Source organism: Camelus bactrianus, chromosome 10 (assembly GCF_048773025.1).
Source record: "Camelus bactrianus isolate YW-2024 breed Bactrian camel chromosome 10, ASM4877302v1, whole genome shotgun sequence".
Classification (NCBI taxonomy): domain Eukaryota; kingdom Metazoa; phylum Chordata; class Mammalia; order Artiodactyla; family Camelidae; genus Camelus; species Camelus bactrianus.
In genome coordinates, this window is record NC_133548.1 from 68,377,036 (window position 1) to 68,397,647 (window position 20,612).

At 36.9% G+C, this 20,612-nt stretch overlaps 1 protein-coding gene across 4 annotated transcripts in view; it reads right to left on the reverse strand.

Moving 5' to 3' along the window:
- PGR (progesterone receptor) overlaps positions 1-20,612 on the reverse strand; it is a 94,886-nt gene that overhangs the window by 38,883 nt on the left and 35,391 nt on the right. For 3 of the 4 annotated variants that reach the window (XM_074372923.1, XM_074372924.1, XM_074372926.1), the window contains exons 3-4: positions 13,478-13,594; positions 928-1,221 (exon numbers count right to left, since the gene is read on the reverse strand). In XM_074372923.1, the coding sequence (XP_074229024.1) occupies positions 928-1,221; positions 13,478-13,594 (411 nt within the window). The remainder of the gene's footprint in view (positions 1-927; positions 1,222-13,477; positions 13,595-20,612) is intronic. The other variant, XM_074372925.1, reaches the window with a different exon arrangement.

Below are 20,612 nucleotides of genomic sequence, written 5' to 3' on the forward strand. Positions count from 1 at the left end.
AATATTAAGGCAAATTGGGAAATGAATTCTCTTTTAAAAAGACCATTAAATTTTCTTAAAGACTAAAATGACATAAGATGTTTAATTCTTGATCAGATATTGGGAAAACTAAACTGGTCTAAAGGAGTATGAGGATATTATCGGTGTAAAGGGAACGTAATTTTTAAAAATGTCCTATTTCTAATTACGAGATTAATGTCTCCACAAGTCACTGCTGCCCACCCATGTATCCTCTTGGCTTTGCAGCCTTAGGTTTGGGCAGGTAAGAACTGCATTCCTGTAATCCTTTCGATAACCTGGCTGCTATGGAGCTGTGCTGAGAGGAAAAATAGCTTATAAAGTGACTGAAATCCTTTCCTGATGATATAATCCAAGCCTCACTGTCTGGGTATAAATCAGAGAAAATAGCAGTGGGGGTTTCTCTATGTCCAAATTATTTGTTCATTTATGTTTAGGAATTTTATTTCTTAATTGACTTTAGACACCCTGCTATATACCCTGAATATCATTTTTATTTGTTAGATGCATTTAGTTTTGCCTTCAACCGTTTGAGGTTGGTTAAATTAGAATCTGGAATGTACTAGACATTTTTAAGAAGATGGTCAGTTTGTCTTTTTCTGAACCACTCTATTATCGGTGGTTGAACACATAAGCGTACGCTGTTCCTCAACTGTCTCAAGTGTGTAATTCTTATTTCATCAACAAGACTCAAAGTGTTAGCTATGTTTTTTTGTATTTCCGTAGTACACAGTAGGGTCCTAGACAAGTAACAGATAATACAGGGTCCTAGATAAATATTTTGAACTGCTGAAATATATCTTGTTTACACTATATTTAATTTATTGCACAGACTTGTTTTATATATTCACTAGAATAAAACCACAGTAAAGTGTTCATTGCATGCTATTATATACAAATTATTATTACCTGGCAGTGATTTAGACCACTTGACTACTGAAAGGAGTTGCCTCTCGCAGAGCTGATTCAGACTGGTCAGTAAGGAACTGGAGGTGTCAGGTTTGGTGTTGTCATGTCCCGCATAGACCACGTCTGGTTCAATGCTCATGAGCAGGTTGATTAGTGGGGGGACCAACTGTAAGTCTTGATTTGGTGAAAAAGTGATTCTCTGGCTTTCATTTGGAATGCTCACTGGCTGTGGGAGAGCAACAGCATCCAGGGCTCTCATAACTCTAACTTTATTAAACTTTTTAAACTTTCGACCTACAGAGAAAAAAAAAAAAAGACGACGAAAAGAAGGTCATTTAAACACATATCGACTAAATATTTCAGCAGAGAATTATTTTCTTAAGTCTTAAAATTGTATCATTGCAGGTTTTAGCATCAATCTAGTAAAATCAGATCAAATAAGTGAAAATGTTAGGTCTCCGACTTGGATTAAAGAATGAATTAACATAGGTATTCACTGGGGTGGGGTGTGGGTAATTATACCAGATGCAATGCAGGGTTACGGAGCTTTGCAGCAACATGTAGAGAAGACAAATGGCTTTTAGGAGAGACTAAGCTCTGTACTGGTCAATATTCTGACAGGATTGCTTTCCCAAAGCTAACGCTACAGACTACATTCATTAAAACACAGCTTTTAGTAAATGTTGAATTTTCTTTGGTAAGGTAGCAGGATATAAGATTAACATACAGCAATCAGTTGCATTTCTTAACACTAACAATGAAATATTAGAAAAAGAAAGTAAAGAAAAAAAATTCCTTTTAAAATTGCATTAAAAACAATAAAATACTTAGGAATAAATCTAACCAAGGGGATGAAAGACTGATATACAGAGAACTACAAACCACTGATTAAGTAAATTAGAGATGGCTTAAAGAAATGGAAAGATACCCCATGCTCTTGGATTCAAGAATCCAAAACTGTCAGAATGGCCACGCTACCCAAAGCAATATACAGATTTAATGTGAATCCTATCAAATTACCCATGACATTTTTCACAGAACTAGAACAAATAATCCTCAAATTTATACAGAATCACGAAAGACCCAGAATTGCCAAAGCAATACTGAAGAAAAAAAAAAAAATAACGCTTCCAGACTTCAGACAATACTACAGAGCTACAGTAATCAAAACAGCATGGTACTGGCACAAAAATAGACATAGAGAGCAGAATAGCAGGAACAGAATAGAGAGCCCAGAAATAAACCTACAGACACACAGTCAATTAATCTTTGACAAAGAAGGCAAGAATATAAAGTGGAGAAAAGACAGTCTCTTCAGCAAGTGGTGTCCAGTGATAACTGGACAGCAGTATATAAAACAATGAAGTTAGAACACTCCCTCACACCATGCACAACAATAAACTTAAAATAGCTTAAATATAAGACAAGACATGATAAACCTGCTAGAAGATAACATAGGCAAAACATTTTCTGACATAAATCTTATGTCTCATAGAGCAATGTTCTCCTAGAGCAATCTACCCAGGCAATAGAAATAAAAGCAAAAATAAACAAATGGGACCTAATTAAACTTATAAGCTTTTGCACAGCAAAGGAAACTATAAGCAAAATAAAAAAGACAACCTATGGAATGGGAGAAGATATTTGAAAAAGATGAGACTGACAAGAGCTTAATTTCCAAAGTATATAAACACTGCATACAACTTAAAAACAAAAAAAACCAAACAAGCCAATCCAAAAATGGGCAGAAGACCTAAACAAGCAATTCTCCAGTGAAGACATACAAATGGCCAATAGGCACATGAAAAAATGCTCAATATCACTGATTATCAGAGAAAGGCAAATCAAAACTACAATGAGGTATCTATCGCATTACACCAATCAGAATGGCCATCATTCAAAAGTCCACAAATGATAAGTGCTGGAGAGGGTGTGGAGAAAAGGGAACCCTCCTACACTGTTGGTGGGAATGAAATTTGGTGCAGCCATTATGGAAAACACTATATGGAGATACCTAAAAAACTAAAAATAGACTTACCACATGATACAGCAACCCCACTCCTGGGCATCTATCTGGAAGGAACTTTAATTCAAAAAGATACATGCACCCAAATGTTCATGGCAACACTATACACAACAGCCAAGACATGGAAACAACCTAAATGTCCATTTATATATTTATACAATGGAATACTACTCAGCCATAAAAAGAATAAAGTAATGCCATTTGCAGCAACATGGATAGACCTTGAGATCATCATTCTTTTGGAGTAAGCCAGAAGGAGAAAGAAAAATACCATATGGTATCACTCATATGTGGAATCTAAAAAAAAAAGAAGAAGAAAAAAGAGGACACTAATGAACTCATCTACAAAACAGATAGACTCGCAAACATAGTAAACAATCTTATGGTTACCAGGGGAAAGAGGGTGGGAAGGGATAAATTTGGGAGTTTGAGATTTGAAAATGTTAACCACTATATATAAAAATAGATAAAAAACAAATTTCTTCTGTATAGTACAAGGAACTATATTAGTTTCTAGTAATAACGTTTAATGAAAAAGAATATGAAAATGAATATATGTATATATATGCACAACTGGGACACTATACTGTACATCAGAAATTGATACTTTGTAACTGATTATATACTTCAATTAAAAGAAGAGAATCTGTTAAAAGATAAGCATCTACATATGCAACTCCCACAAAATCTTATACACAATTACAGTGGACTCATGATCATGTGAAATTCTTGAAATCAATACATGGACTACTATGAAATCTAAGGATCCAAAATTAAGAATCCCATTTCTAAACTAAGGGTGGGTAGCATTTATACCCTGTGCTGGTCAGGGCACATCTGTATTTCTGGGACAATCTCGAGAATTTCTACTTCGCTGAATTGTGATGTGTTAGGAAGAAAAACAGTCGGACAGTGAGATCAGTAAAAATCTGCCTCACAAGGAGTGTTTGAAAGAGATCCTAATCACCAAAACCCAAGCAAATAAACAAACACAGGCTTCTACAGTCATATATGTTCAAGCAATAGTGTATGAGAAAAATTACAGTGATAGCCTTCCCTTACTTGGGACTGTGCCACAGAACCTCTAATACACTGTACGAATAAATCTCTAAAGAGAATAATATTAGTATCTAGTGTTTTCCAAGAATATCTGGCCTTTTTACTTGATGAAAAACCTGCTAGAATCTCATGGAATTAACAGTTTGGAAAACACTACTTTAGAATATTTTTCTCTATGAGGTTTGCATATGGGATCAAGTTTGTGAAAATTTAAGAGGACATCTAACTGGAGAAGATTTTCTTTGCAGTCAGTTTACCATACTGGTACCCCTGTACCCTGCCTTCTCTTCTGTTACAATGCATGACCTGCCTGTGCTGCTATCATTTCAGCGTGAAATATTATTCCTTCTCATCTATTCAAGGACTTTCCTCTGAAGTTATCTGCCCTCTTGTCCGCATCCTCTAATGGTCCCTCTCGTACAAAATCCATCCCATTCACTCCTTTTCTTCTCCTCCCATTTTCCCTTAAACCCATTCCAGTCAGGTTTTTCTTCTCCCTACTCCAGTAAATTGTTCTTGGCAAGCACACTAATGCTTTTCACTGGTCAAAACACAATGGTCAATACTCACTACTTATCTTAATCAAACTGTCAGTGGTACTTGACACAACTGATCATTTCCTTCTTCCTGTAAGACTCTATTCTCTTGGCTTCCACATACCTCACCCTTGTGGCCACCTCTTTAGTCTCTCTGGCTTGTGCTCAACATCTTCTTAACTCCTAATCTTAGAGTTCCAGAGCTCAGTCCTCAGACTTCTCTTATATAGCTACACTCTCTTTTTAGGTATTTGCATCTACTCTTATATCTTTAATTTCATGTTGATATGGAATGTTTACAATTTTATAACTCTTGCCTCAACTTTTTCTGAGAACTCTAGACTCAGCTATCTAGCTGTCTAGTCAGTATCACCACTTACATGTCCAATAACTCCCCCCAAAACGTAATACGTTTAAAGCAAAACTTTGATGCACTCGCCCCCAAACTTCAGCTTCCATTTTTTCAACTCCATTTACACACTTGCTTTGACAAAAACTCTGATATAACCCTTGATACCTCACTTATTCTCTCACTTCATATCTAATTCATCAGCAAATCTTAGTGGATTACCATGAAAGTGTAACCTGAATCCAGTCATTTCTCCCCATTTCCACTGCTCCCGCCATCGCTGAAGCCGCCATCATCAGAGCTGTACTATTGCAACGTGTGTCGGCTGGTCGCCCAGCTTTCATCTTTGTGCCTCCACAGTCTATTCTCTACCCAGATGAATGAGCCTTTAAAACTTCAGTCAGATTATTTCACTCCTTGCTCAATACTCTCAGTGACTTCTCATCCTACTTAGAATGAAATCCAAGTTTTCTTAAATCAATCAGCTGTTGATGTGTACTCGTGTTGTTTCCATGTCTTGGCTATTGCAAATACTGTTGCCATGAACATTTAGAATGCATGTATCTTTTCAAAGTAGAGTTTTTGCCTTCTGACAAGAGGATAATATTAAAAATACACAAACAGCTCATACTACTCAATATCAAAAAACCAAACAACCCAATCAAAACATGGGCAAAAGACCTACATAGACATTTCTCCAAAGAAGACACACAGATCACCAACAGGCACATGAAAAGATGCTCAGCATCGCTAGTTATTAGAGAAAAGCAAATCAAAATCACAATGAGGCGTATCACCTCACACCTATCAGAATGGCCATCATCAAAAGGTCTACAAATAATAAATGCTGGGGAGGGTGTGGAGAAAAGGGAACCTTTCTACCCTGTTGGTGGGAATGTAAATTGGTGAAGACACTATGGAGAACAGTATGGAAGTTATTTAAAAAACTGAAAATAGAGTTATCATATGATCCGGCAATGTCACTCCTGGGCATATATTCAGAGGGAAACTTAATTCAAAAAGGCACATGTACCTCAATGTTCATAGCAGTACTATTTATAATAGCCAAGATATGGAAGCAACCTAAGTGTCCATTTACAGATGACTGGATAAAGAAGATGTGGTGTATACACACAATGGAATATTACTCAGCTATAAAAGAAAAATGAAATAATGCCATTTGCAGCAACATGGATGAACCTAGAGACTTATACTAAATGAAATTAGACAGAAAGACAAATATCATATGATATCACTTAGTCATGGAATCTAAAACAATGATCAAATAAACTTATTTACAAAACAGAAACATACTCACAGACAGAAAACAAACTATGGAGGGAGGGTATAGCTCAGTGATAGAGTGCATGTTTAGCATGCACGAGGTCATGAGTTCAATCCCCAGTACCTCCCTTAAATAATAAACAAACAAACAAAAAAACCTAATTACTCCCTCCACAAAACAAAACAAAAAACAAAAATACAAAACAAAACAAAATAAAACAAATCAAACTATGGTTACCAAAGGGGAAAGGGGAGGTGGGGAGGGATAAATTAGGAGTCTGGGATTTATACTACTGTGTATAAAACAGATAAACAACAAGGACCTACTGTCCAGCACAGAGAACTATATTCAGTATCTTATAATAACCTATAATCAAAAAGAATATGAAAAATAATACATATATAAGTGAATCACTTGACTGTACACCTGAAACTAACACAACATTGTAAATCAACTACAGTTCAATAAAAAATTTAAAAAATTTCAACAAATATAGAGAAAATATTGCCTCAAATGAGCAATTGTTAGATAACCAGGAGAATTCTCAGAAAAAAATGATACATGCCAGAACATAGTAGACTATGATTGTTAAGGTGCAGAGGAAAAAAGTCAACTCCAAATCTTACAACCAGCAAAATTTTTACTCAAAAACAAAGCTGAAATAAAGATATTTTTGTGGAAAAAAAACGAGTTTAACAAATTCCCACAGAAGGAACTTATAAAAAATTTATTTCAAAAATAAGGAAACTGAATGCAGAACTGAATTGGGAAAAAATTGAGCAAACAAACAGGTAAACATGGAAGAAAATCTATTAGACTGAATAAAATAATAATGACTATTATTTCTAGGTTGTGTTCTGAAATGAGTGCAGTTCACTTTGCTGTGGCCTCTTTTTTTGCTGCTTGTTTTCATTTCTGGTAGATTGTTTATATTGAGTGGAGGACAAAATGTACTCGTGTGACGGTACAGGACTTGCTGCATAGAAGCAGAGGAAGAATATTATGTTGGATACTGAAATGTAAGGTATACGGCAGTCAGAAAGCTTTCTGAGAATCAAGTGGGGAAATAGAGGGTAAAGATCAGCAGACAATTAAGTAATGGTGCAAATCCTTTGACATTATGAGGATCATAATACGCATCATTATAGTCTGGGTGGACTTGCAGGCAACCATCCCAATCACGGCTGTGAAACATGATGTCTAGACACATGTTACTACTTTGGATACATAAAGGACGATGCTGCTGGAACCAGTCCACTGGGACTAGGCTCTCACAACCCCTTATAGCATTGATTTAGCTTGCTTTTCCTTTTTCAGCAGCCACCTCTACTTCCCATATCAAAATACTTCAAAAAACAGTAGATAATAGGAAATATAAAATTAAAGTATGTATTTACCAAACAAGTATATTAGAGTTGAATTTTTTAAAGAGTAAATGCCTCCATCTTTCAAACAAGTCAGATTGCAAATGGACAATCATTATATCCCTCAATCTTGACTTTTTACTGAGTCTAGAGAATACAAGATACTGACAGATACAATTGAACGCTTTGGGCTGGAAGTCATAAAAGCAGGCCCCACAAATTCCCATAAAACTTTAAGCAAAGAAGTGAGAATGAACCCTCTAAGGAACATTTCGATCAAGTGTGTATGGGGTGGTGTTTAGGGTGAACAAGCAGGCAGTGACCAGCGTACATTATTTAGCTACAGGTTTCAGTGCAGTGAAGTGAAGGAACAGTGGGAGAGGTACTGTCTCTGAGGGGTGCTGATTCAAAGACCAGGGTTTGGGTGAAAAAGGAGATGCTCTTAAGAGGGAGACTGTGAGAGTCTAAAGAGGTAGGTGGCAGGCATTACCCACAGCAAATCCTGCCTTTGTTGGTGCAAATGATATTATTTTTTATAGTCTATGCCCATTAAATGCATAGAGTAGGCTTCTATACTTCCCAAAAAGGTACTGTTCAGTGTCCCAAATTCAAGAATTATGGAATTCCTCAGGAAAGAAATTGAGGTTTTGTTGGCTTCAAGTGTAGAATGAGGGAAAAAAAAGAGGAAAAAAAGCCCATTTTACCATACAATTGTACGCTGCAGCCCAGAAAGTCATTCTCTTTGCATAGAGAATGAGGCCAATCTAGGTGTAGGAGGTAAGAGAGAAACTGGCTTTCTAACATAACCTTTTAAAATTTGAGGATAAGGCTCTTGACCAAAAAAGACAAAATAAAACAAAACAAACCTATAAAAAATTGTCTCCAGCTTAAAAAAAATCAGCAAACATAACTATGCATTTAATCACTCCCTTACGTAGAAAGCCACTTGTTTTTGAGAGAGTTGATTACCTTTATAATAGTTGAGCATTTTTACCACAAATGCAAAATCCAGAGGTGAATTCATTTCAGAAATTTTTTTTGTGAGTCATTACACAAAAATGTTTTCTAAAGGAAAGAAGTTAGAAGCAGAACCATCCTTCAGAGTCTGTCTCTCCTACTTAGTACTGTACAGCAATGAACAAAATGTAAAAGTTCACTGTGACCTGGTGAAGGTAAGGGAAGTGAGTCATTTAAAACAAGAATCATATGCAACTTAGAGACCCAACAATTCAAACCGAATTCTCATAAGCACAACATAGCTGCTGAAGAAAATGAGAATAGCTTGCAAATCAATGTCATGACATGACAAAAACATCAATATCTCTGATCTCTGACAGTCTACCATAAGATTTTATTAACTCCTAAAAGTTTTCCAATGTTTTCTTTTTTAAATTGAGATATAATTGACATGTAACATTATACTAGTTTTAGATGTACCACATAATGGTTCAGTATTTGTGTATATTGTGAAATGATCACTGCAATAAATCTAGTTACTACCCGTCCCACATATAGTTACTAGAATTTCTTTTTTGTGATGAGAACTTTTAAGAGCCACTGTCTTAACATCTTTAACATAGACAATATAGTAGTATCAGCCATCATTACCATGCTGTACATCTCCATGACTTATTTATTTTATAACCTGAAGTTTGTAACTTTTGGCCATCTTTACTCATTTCACCCTCCTCTAGCCTCTGCCTCTGGCAACCAGCAATACGTTTTTTGTATCTTTGAGTTAGCTTTTTTTTTTTTTAGATTCCACAGTTTTCCAAAGAAGACATACAGATGGCCATGAAAAGATGCTCAACATCACTAATATCAGAGAACTGCAAATCAAAATCACAATGAGATAATACCTCACACCTAGCAGGATGGCTATCATCAAAAGGACAAGAAAGTGTTGGCGAGAATGTTAAGAAAAGGGAAACCTCATGCACTGTTTGTAGAAATGTAAACTGGTGTACCCACTATGGAAGATAGAGGTTCCTCGAAACAATTAAAAATAGAAGCACCATAAGATCCAGCAATGCCACTTCTGGGTATTTATCCCAATAAAATTAAAATACTAACTCAAAAAGATACATGCACCCCTATGTTCACTGCAGCATTATTTAAAATAGTCAATGTTCTCTTTAGTTTCGTCTTTTGTTATTCATGCTGTGATGCCCCCTAACCAGCTGGGAGGTGAATGGGGACAGAAGGGGAGCTTCTGAGGCTCGGAGGGGAAAGAGGCAGCCGCCTGGCAGACAGAACTAGGAGAAGCTGGCACAGGGGGTCCCTGCGATCCCCAGCCCTAGATGTGAGCCAGCAGGGACAGGCTGGGACTGGCTGCTGGAGATCAGTGATGAGCCTGGGTAGAGATATCAAAACCAGACAAAGACACTACCAAAAAAGAAAATTACAGACCAATATCACTGATGAACATAGATGCAAAAATCCTCAACAAAATATTAGCAAACAGAATCTAACAACACAAAAAAGATTATACTCTGTAATCAACTTGGGTTCATCCCAAGGACACAAGGATGGTTCAATATATGCAACTCAATCAACGTGATACACCAAATCAACAAGCGAAAGGACAAAAATCACATGATCCTCTCAATGGCTGCAGAAAAAGCGCCTGATAAAATTCAACACCCATTTATGATAAAAATTCTAACCAAACTGGGTATAGAGGGAACATATCTCAACATAATAAAAGCTATTTATGACAATCTTACAGGCAGCATAATACTCAATGGTGAAAAGTTGAAAGCCTTCCAGCTAAAATGCGGAACAAGACAAGGATGCCCACTCTCACCACTTCTACTCAATGTAGTATTAGAAGGACTAGCCACAGCAATAAGACAAGTAAAATAAATAAAAGGGATCCAGATTGGAAGGGAAGAGGTAAAATTGTTACTATATGCAGATGGCATTATACTCTACAGAGAAGATCCTAAACACTCTACACAAAAACTACTAGAACTGATAAACAAATTCAGCAAGGTAGCAGGATACAAGATCAACATACAGAAATCTGTTGCATTTCCTTATACTACCAAGGAAATACCAGTAAGAGAAAGAAAAAAAAATCCTATTTAAAATTGTATCAAAAAATAAAACCTAGGCATAAACCTGACCACAGAGGTGAATGACTTATATGCTGAGAACTTTGATAAAGGAAAACACTGATAAAGGAAATTGAAGATTCAAAGAGTGGAAATATATCCCATGTTCCTGGATTGGAAGAATTAATACTGTTGAAATGGCCACACTACCCAAAGTAATCTTTAGGGACAATCTACGTGGACAATGATAACTACCTGCTTGTCTTTCTGCCTATTTCTCATTCTAATCTCTGGAGCTGGGTCCATTTGGTTCTGAATTCAGCTCTGCCCAATAATGGAACCAATTATGCCCTTAAGCAGAAGAAATATAAGGAAACTGCAGTCAATTACAACAGCAGAGCAGTCTTGCTGCTGACCCATCTCTGATGCTACTTTAGTCTGTGTCCCTGGAATGGAATCCTCTCCTTTCATCCCAGTTCTGAGTCCTCCCTTAAGTTCTCTTCTTGTTACTTCGTTTCTTACTGAGCATCTGTCTTATTGCTGGCTGGGAACCACATCTCTCCTCTGAATGAACCCCAGCTTCTCAGTGACCAGGTGTCTCCACATTTTTACTTGGTCTACTTCAAATCACTTTTCCATTATAACAGTAAGACCATAAAATAAATGCACCTACGGAACGGAGGACTGCCTCAAGGGCTAGCACCCTTCCTCAAAGTGAAAAACACCACCTTAGACTTCATCCCCTTTTCCTCTGCCAAATACCCTTTCTGTGTCCTGGAAATGACTCTGGATGGACTTCGTGTTCAAGAATGCATAGACACCTGTAATTCAAATGACTTCAAAATATCAGTCACAAATATTTAATGAGCACATCTTAAACAAGTACTTTGGAGCTGAAAACACTAAAATGAAGTTCCTGCTTGCAAATGACTAATCTTGGATAAGGAGAAAATCCTTGAATGGGATACCAGTACATAAACAGTTATAAAACAACAAGGTAAGTACTACAATGAAGGTAGATAAGATATGAGGGGAAAGGAGAGAGAAAGCGAATTCCCTGTGCCTTACATGGGCTGGGATGGGAGTAGGGTGGCTGGATCTCATCACCTCCACTTTGGTCAGTGTTCCGTTGTAAGGGTAGACATGCTGAAGTAAGCACCGTCAGGGTAAGGGCCGGTGCAGGCTGGCTCAAGGGCTTTCAACCGCCCCAGGTATAAAGACCACTGCACCAAACTCTGTCGCCACAGAACCTCTCCGCCTGCAGCGACTGGGGAGGTGGGAAGATTTCACACACGGAAGAATGACACTTGAACTTAATATGAGGGATATGTAAAAGTCCACAAGGAGTGAAAGGAGAATGGTGCGGGCAAAAGCAAAACGCGTGCAAAGACAGGTGACAGTGGGTGACTGCAGGGTAGGACTCCCGAAGGCCCGGGGACAGAGAGCAGCTGCTAGGTGATGAAAGGGCCCGGGTAGTGCATTTAGAAATTTGGGCTTTGCTCCATGGATGGTCCACGGACCACTTGTTAGAAAGATCACTGGTTCCACTGCACACAGAAGAGAGTTCAACTCCAATCCTAGATCACCCAAGGTAACTTGCAAGCTTCATTTCTTGCTATTCCTGTTATTAATTTGCTTTCCAGAAAAACCATCACTGGAACGCATCATATTTCTCACTGTAAATACCTTCCACTGTAAATACCTTTTTCCTTTTCCACTTACAAAGTTTCTTTTCATTTTTTTTTAAATGGAGGTACTGGGGGTTGAACCCAGGACCTCCTGCATGCTAAGCAGGCACTCTACCCCTGAGCTATACCCTCCCTACGATTCCTTCCTTCTTTGAAAGCCTCCTCTCTGAAGCTCTGGTGGCTCCCTCTGATAGAATTAATCCATTCCTTTGCTGTACTTGCATAATGATGTGTGGTACCTCTGTTAAACCACTTACTGTTCTGTGTAATAATTATTCTACTAGTGATTAGACTGTATCATGCTCATGGGCAGCAGAGACGGAACTAAGCAGGGTGCTTAACACAGTGGGCATTCAAAAATGTTGGCCTCATACACTCCTTCTCAGAAGGTACCACATACCATTTATGGCACATGAGCTGTTTTAGGTGGTACCCTGAATGTATATTTAAACAGTTGTAAATGTCTTAAACGTGTTTTAGAAAAATTGTAACTACCACATCAGACTCCGAATTTCAGGGATGTTATTGCCAGAAAGGGCTAAATGAAATGAAAATATTAGTCAGAGTAAAGGGTTTAGGAGTGGCTCCCTCCCTGGTACTCCCCATTAACTGACCCTGCCTGACGGGTTCCACAGCCCTTCCCATCACTTGACATGTATACTTACTGCTCCTCCCCGAGAAGGAAAGCGCCATGAGGACAGGCATTTGGCTGCTGTACTCTCAGAACTTACAACAATCCCTGGTAAGTGCAAGGGCTCAGTATCTAGTTACATAAGGAGAGTGAGGGAGGGAAGTAGAAAGGGAGTGACTGACAGAGAGAGGACGAGATGGAGATTAATGTGCTTCACCAACTCACAGAATCAGCTCTTGAGCTGGAAGGGACTTCAATGCTCTCATTTTACAAAGGGTTGGTGACTTACTCAAGTACAGATAGGCAGCACGTAGCACAGCCTTAACGCCAACCCCTGCCACTTAATGAGAAGTCGGTGAACATCGCATAGGCAATACAGACAAATGGAGGTTTATTACTTCTCTGTAACAAACCTCTATATGCTGGAAATCCTTAATTTAATGAGACAGAATTGATTGCCTCATTCAGACATCAATAACCAAGACAGAAATAAGAAAACCCAGTTTTACAATGTACATATCAGACAGTACATTACTGATGAAAACACCAGCGTTACCTCCAAGGACCATGCCGGCTTGACAACACTTTCTAAGGCGACATGCCGGGCAGTTTTTTCTACGAATTTTATCAACAATGCAGTCATTTCTTCCAGCACACAAATAGTTATGCTGCCCTAAAAAATAAGAAAAAAGTAAAAATTACTTACAGTGTCTAAAGACCGCTAGAAATTCTACACAATGACAACTGCAAAAGAGGACAGGTATACGTTTGCAGGTGCATGACCGTCTCAGCCAGCCTCTTGCTGGACACAGCTGAGGGCTGGCAGTGCTCCGAACTCAATACTTCACCTGAACCTTGAGGAGCCTAAATGAGGTGAACACAGCTTAGAAACCAATTCAAGGACTCCTTCAAAGATCTTCTGTAAAAGATTTCTTTGCCTCTTCTTAACGGAGTCAGCATCGGAATGCCCTTAGACCTTTCTGTCATTTCACGATTAGTTACATGTTGCTAAGTAAGCATTAACATGCTAAGATAGTCAAGCTGTAGTGAAACTTTTTTCTTTTCTGACATATAAAACTTCATGAAAGCAGGTGCAGATAATTAAAAGGAGCCTCTAGAATAGACTTTTTAATAAAACCTATGTGCTTAATTCTTTTGGAAACTCCTGGAGCTAGCACACTCTTTGAGGGTCTCATGAATTTGAACAGCATGTAAAAAAATGTGACTGACTGTACTGACTTTATTGTCTGGTCTGTTCTGGCTACGAATTAGAAAACAGGGTGAACAGAAACAATGATAACAGGAGAACAATTCAAAACAATGAGACGAACTCAATGAAGGAGAGGACAGAAGGATTACAGGAGAAATAAGGGTAAAATATGTGACCCTGGGGTCATTTTGTGCAGAGGAAGGGTATAAATGGTTATACCCTTCAAAAAGTCTGGAATAAGAATTTAATATTCAACAATGATGAATTTAAGTCAAAAACATGTTACATTTAATAAGGCATAGAACAATCTAATTTATTTAGATTGAACAAAAATGAAAAAAAAACATCAGCTTAAACATGTAAATATTAACTAGAAAATTTACTGCTTTGGCACACCTCATTTTCCAATAAATTCCTATAAAACAGACTGTGAGTCTTTTAACATCATCAGCTTACTTATATGTAAGCATAAAAAGTAATTTTAAAAGATTATGGAATCTTCCTACAGTATTTTATATTAGTCGACACTAAAACCAGATCCACTCTTCTGGCCAAAGTTCTTGTAGGAAAGGGACACAGAAATACCTTAAACATTTGCTTAACTGAGCAGGGAAACAGCCACGTCCCAAAGGTAAATGGCAAAAAGGCCACGCCTATGGGATAGGTCATAACGAAGCAGCTCGTTGACCTGGGGTGTTTTTGGAAAAGCACAGAGAAGGCTTTTCTTAAGAATGTATTCCTCCACAAGCTGAAACTCACGTCCTCTCACATACAAGTGCCCACTCTTGTTCAGCAGGAGTCCTGGGCGTCTGGCTTTCCTCCTAATAAAGGGAGGTTATGAAGCTTCACAGCGGTGCCTAAGAAATGTTGCAGCCAGCCAGTTCCAACTAGAGTTGACTAAGATAATTAGGCATGGGGCCCCATCACAACCTCCATACCACAACACTTGGCCAGGACTCAGAGCCACCAGGAAGGCAAGGAATGCAGAAGGAACCACTCCATTACATGTGTCAATCCATCAAGTATCTGGCTATATATAAGATGAACAATGTTCACACCCAAATGTATTGGCTCTGTTGCAACATTATCTGGGAAGTCTGCAAAATATTAAGCTGTGGTGGTTGCAAATCCAACATAAGGTCTACTGCTATCACTTTTCTTCAGACAATAGTCCCAAATTTATATCCTGGCTTCAAAAAACACATCCATGTCCAGACCTACTTGCTTATTCCTCATAAATCACAGATTGATGGCTCAAACTGCACATTGCTGCTGCTCCACAGCCCAACATAATATTGTCATTGTACAACAAGTCTACGAAAAGTCACTCTATTAAACCACTCCATGCATTCTACTTTCTAACACCCTCGCTGTCTACCCACACCTTCACCACCAGGAGTTACGAGACACTTAAGAGTATAAGCTATGGGCTACCACAAACAGGATAAACGGCATAATGGAAAACAACAGAAGCGTTCACCTCCAAAAAAGAGATAATATTTAGATCTCCCTCTTAATATATGCATCATTTGTCCCTGGTGAAACCCGGGGAACTATCATGTGAAGTCTGTAATAGAGCGCCATGTTTACTTCTCCTTGGAAAACCTCTTATTTCCTTTATGGTGGGAAAAGCAAAAGGTGAGTACTAATTACCAGGTCTTTTCTTTTTAATCACACACTCTTTTTTATCTTGTTTATACTCCAGCTGTACTAACATCATTGTACTTGCCCAAATTCTCTCATGTGTTTATGACTCTCCTTTTTCAAATTTATCTGCTTGGTAAACTCTTACTCATCTTTAAAATCTGGTCTTACCTGACTGATCCTAGAAAGGTCTGGATGTTTCATCTGTGTGCCAATGCACATTCAATATATTCCTCTTATAAATGCTGTGTGCCTGATTCCCCTACATTCTGTGAGAATGTAGAAACTAGGTTTTTAGATCCTGGTAATTCCTGTGTCTAATAAAGGTTTGATAATATTTGTTGAATACACATATACCTAATTATATGTATTATTTCATTAATAGTCCTAAATATATTTATACTCAACAATATAAGATCTATAGTAATTTTTCACTTATTGTCATATATAGTAAATTAAAATATCACTTCTTCCAGTTTATTATTTACCACTTTTCAACATTTATTTGTATTATAGAATGCCTTTTATTTCAGTAAACTCCTTGCCTTTTTTTTATTAAAGGAAGGCGCTATTTATTTATTTATTTATTTTTCTGATAGATTGTTTTAGTAAGTTATGGCTTTGGACAGTATTTCATCATACCAGATACCAAGATGAAAATTAATATATATAGTCACTTACGTTCAATTGCCAACTATTCCATACATTTGTTATTTAGTGTTTTTTTTAAACATTTTATATTGATTCATAATCATTTTACAATGTTGTGTCAAATTCCAGTGTAGAGCATAATTTTTCAGTTACGCATTAACATATATATATATTCATTGTCAAATTTTTTTCTTTGTGAGCTACCATAAGATTTTGTGTATATTTCCCTGTGCTATACAGTATAATCTTCTTTATCTCTTCTACAATTTTGAAATCCCGTCTACCCCTTCCCACCCTCCGCCCCCTTGGCAACCACAAGTTTGTATTCTATAAGTCTGTTTCTGTTTTGTTTGTTTGTATTTGTTTTTATTTTTTTTTTAGATTCCACATATGAGCGATCTCATATGGTATTTTTCTTTCTCTTTCTGGCTTACTTCACTTAGAATGACATTCTCCAGGGACATCCATGTTGCTGCAAATGGCGTTATGTTTTCGGTTTTTATGGCTGAGTAGTATTCCATTGTATAAATATACCACTTCTTTTTTTTTTTTCAGTGTCCTAAATTTTATTTATTTATTTTTTTTAACATTTTTATTGATTTATAATCACTTTACAATGTTGTGTCAAATTCCAGTGTTCAGCACAATTTTTCAGTTATTCATGGACATATACACACTCATTGTCACATTTTTTTCTCTGTGAGTTATCATAACATTTTGTGTATATTTCCCTGTGCTATACAGTGTAATCTTGTTTATCTATTCTACAATTTTGAAATCCCAGTCTATCCCTTCCCACCCTCCACCCCCCTGGCAACCACAAGTCTGTATTCTCTGTCTGTGAGCCTATTTCTGTCCTGTATTTATGCTTTGTTTTTGTTTGTTTGTTTTTGTTTTTTAGATTCCACATATGAGCGATCTCATATGGTATTTTTCTTTCTCTTTCTGGCTTACTTCACTTAGAATGACATTCTCCAGGAGCATCCATGTTGCTGCAAATGGCATTATGTTGTCGGTTTTTATGGCTGAGTAGTATTCCATTGTATAAATATACCAACTCTTCTTTATCCAGTCATCCGTTGATGGACATTTAGGCTGTTTCCATGTCTTGGCTATTGTAAATAATGCTGCTATGAACATTGGGGTGCAGGTGTCATCCTGAAGTAGGGTTCCTTCTGGATACAAGCCCAGGAGTGGGATTCCTGGGTCATATGGTAAGTCTATTCCTAGTCTTTTGAGGAATCTCCACACTGTTTTCCATAGTGGCTGCACCAAACTGCATTCCCACCAGCAGTGTAGGAGGGTTCCCCTTTCTCCACATCCTCTCCAGCATTTGTCATTTGTGGATTTTTGAATGATGGCCATTCTGACTGGTGTGAGGTGATACCTCATTGTAGTTTTGATTTGCATGTCTCTGATTATTAGTGATATTGAGCACTTTTTCATGTGCCTTTTGATCATTTGAATGTCTTCCTTGGAGAATTGCTTGTTTAGGTCTTCTGCCCATTTTTGGATTGGGTTGTTTATTTTTTTCTTATTGAGTCGTATGAGCTGCTTATACATTCTGGAGATCAAGGCTTTGTCGGTTTCATTTGCAAAAATTTTCTCCCATTCAGTAGGTTGTCGTTTTGTTTTACTTCTGGTTTCCTTTGCTGTGCAGAAGCTTGTAAGTTTCATTAGGTCCCATTTGTTTATTCTTGCTTTTATTTCTTCTAGGAGAAAATTTTTGAAATGTATGTCAGATAATGTTTTGCCTATGTTTTCCTCTAGGAGGTTTATTGTATCTTGTCATATGATTAAGTCTTTGATCCATTTTCAGTTGATTTTTGTACATGGTGTAAGGGAGTGTTATAGCTTCATTGCTTTACATGCTGCTGTCCAGTTTTCCCAACACCATTTGCTGAAGAGACTATATTTATTCTGTTGTATATTCTTGCCCCCTTTGTCAAAGATGAGTTGACCAAAAGTTTGTGGGTTCATTTCTGGGCTCTCTATTCTGTTCCATTGGTCTATATGTCTGTTTTTGTACCAATACCATGCTGTCTTGATGACTGCAGCTCTATAGTATTGTCTGAAGTCTGAGAGAGTTATTCCTCCAGCCTTTCTTTCTCTTCAGTAATGCTTTGGCAATTCTAGGTCTTTTGTGGTTCCATATAAATTTTATTTTGATTTGTTCTAGTTCTGTGAAATATGTCCTGGGTAATTTGATAGGGATTGCATTAAATCTGTAGATTGCCTTGGGCAGTGTGACCATTTTAACAATATTGATCCTTCCAATCCAGGAGCATGGGATATCTTTCCATTTTTTAAAGTCTTCTTTAATTTCCTTCATCAGTGGTTTATAGTTTTCTGTGTATAATTCTTTCCCCTCCTTGGTTAGATTTATTCCTAGGTATTTGATTACTTTGGGTGCTGTTTTAAAGGGGATTGTTTCTTTACTTTCTTTTTCTGTTGATTCATCGTTAGTGTAAAGAAATGCAACTGATTTTTGAACATTAATCTTGTAACCTGCTACCTTCCTGAATTCTTTGATCAGCTCTGGCAGTTTTTGTGTGGACCTTTTAGGGTTTTCTATATATGGTAACATGTCGTCAGCATATAGTGACACTTTTACCCTCCTTGCCTTTTTGTAGCAGTAAATCATGAATTACATGTAGATCTTTTAACAAGCTTGTTTTTAATACCTACCTTTGCAAAAACAGGGAATTTTTTTATTATCCCTAAAATTTTATGTTTAAATATCTTAAAAAAGGGATTATTGAATGGTTATATTTATATATTATTTCTAATTGGCTTCTATATTTAACATTTTAATATAACTCCAATGTTACTATTTATAAAAGCATGTTCTGTGAAAACAAAAGCACTATTAAAATGCAGTCATTTTATCTGCCTAGTGATGTGTAAAATTTTACATACAAGAAAAATAAAATCCCATTTTTAACTGAGGTACAGTTGATTTACAATACTGTGTTAGTTTCAAGTGTACAGCAAAGTGATTCAGTTTTATATATGTATATTTTTCAGATTATCTTCCATCATAAGTTATTACAAGATACTGAATATAGTTCCTTGTGCTATGTAGTAAAGCCTTGTTGCTTATCTATTTTATGTACAGTAGTTTGTATCTGTTAATCTCATATGTCTTTCTCTGACTATCCATGTTGTTACAAATGGCAATATTTCATTCTTTTTTATGGTATTCCACAGGGTGTGTGTGTGTGTGTATGTATGTGTATATATATACATATATATACATATATATATGTGTATATATATATGTATGTGTGTGTGTATATACACATATATGTGTGTGTGTGTGTGTGTGTGTATATATATATATGTGTGTGTGTGTGTGTATACATCAGCTTCTTAAACAAACAATCTGTTGATGGGTACCTGGGTTGTTTCTGTTTCGTCTACTGTAAACAGTGCTGTTATGAACACTGGGGTGCATGTATCTTTTAAAAATAGAGTTTTCATTTTTTCAGATACATCCTCATGAATGGGACTGCTGGATCCTATGGTAAGTCTATTTTTAGTTTTTTAGGGAACCTCCATACTGTCTTCCATAGTGGTTGTATCAATCTACATTCCCACTAACAGTGTAGGAGGGTTCCCTTTTCTCCACACCCTCTTCAGTATTTATTATTTGCACACTTTTCGATGACAGCCATTCTGACTGGTGTCAAGGCATCCCTCATTGTGGTATTCATTTGCATTTCTCTAATAATTAGCAATTTTGAGCATCTCTTAATGTGTCTTTGGCGATCTGTATGTCTTCTTTAAGGAAATGTCTATTAGAACACTCCTTCACACCGTATACAAAAGTAAACTCAAAATGGTTTAAAGACCTAAATATAAGACACGATACCTTAAAACTCCTAGATACGAACATAGGCAAAACATTCTCTGACATAAATAGTAGCAATATTTTCTTAGATCAGTCTCCCTAGGCAAAACGATTAAAACCAAAAATAAAAAAATAATACCTAATCACACTTACAGGCTTTTGCACAGCAAAGGAAATTATCAACAAAACAAAAAGACAACTTATGAAATGACAGAAAATATTTGCAAACAATGCAACTGACAAGATGTTAATATCCAAAATATAAAACAGCTCATTCAACTCGGTATCCAAAAAAAAAAAAAAAAAAAAACACCAGACAAAAAAATTAAAAAA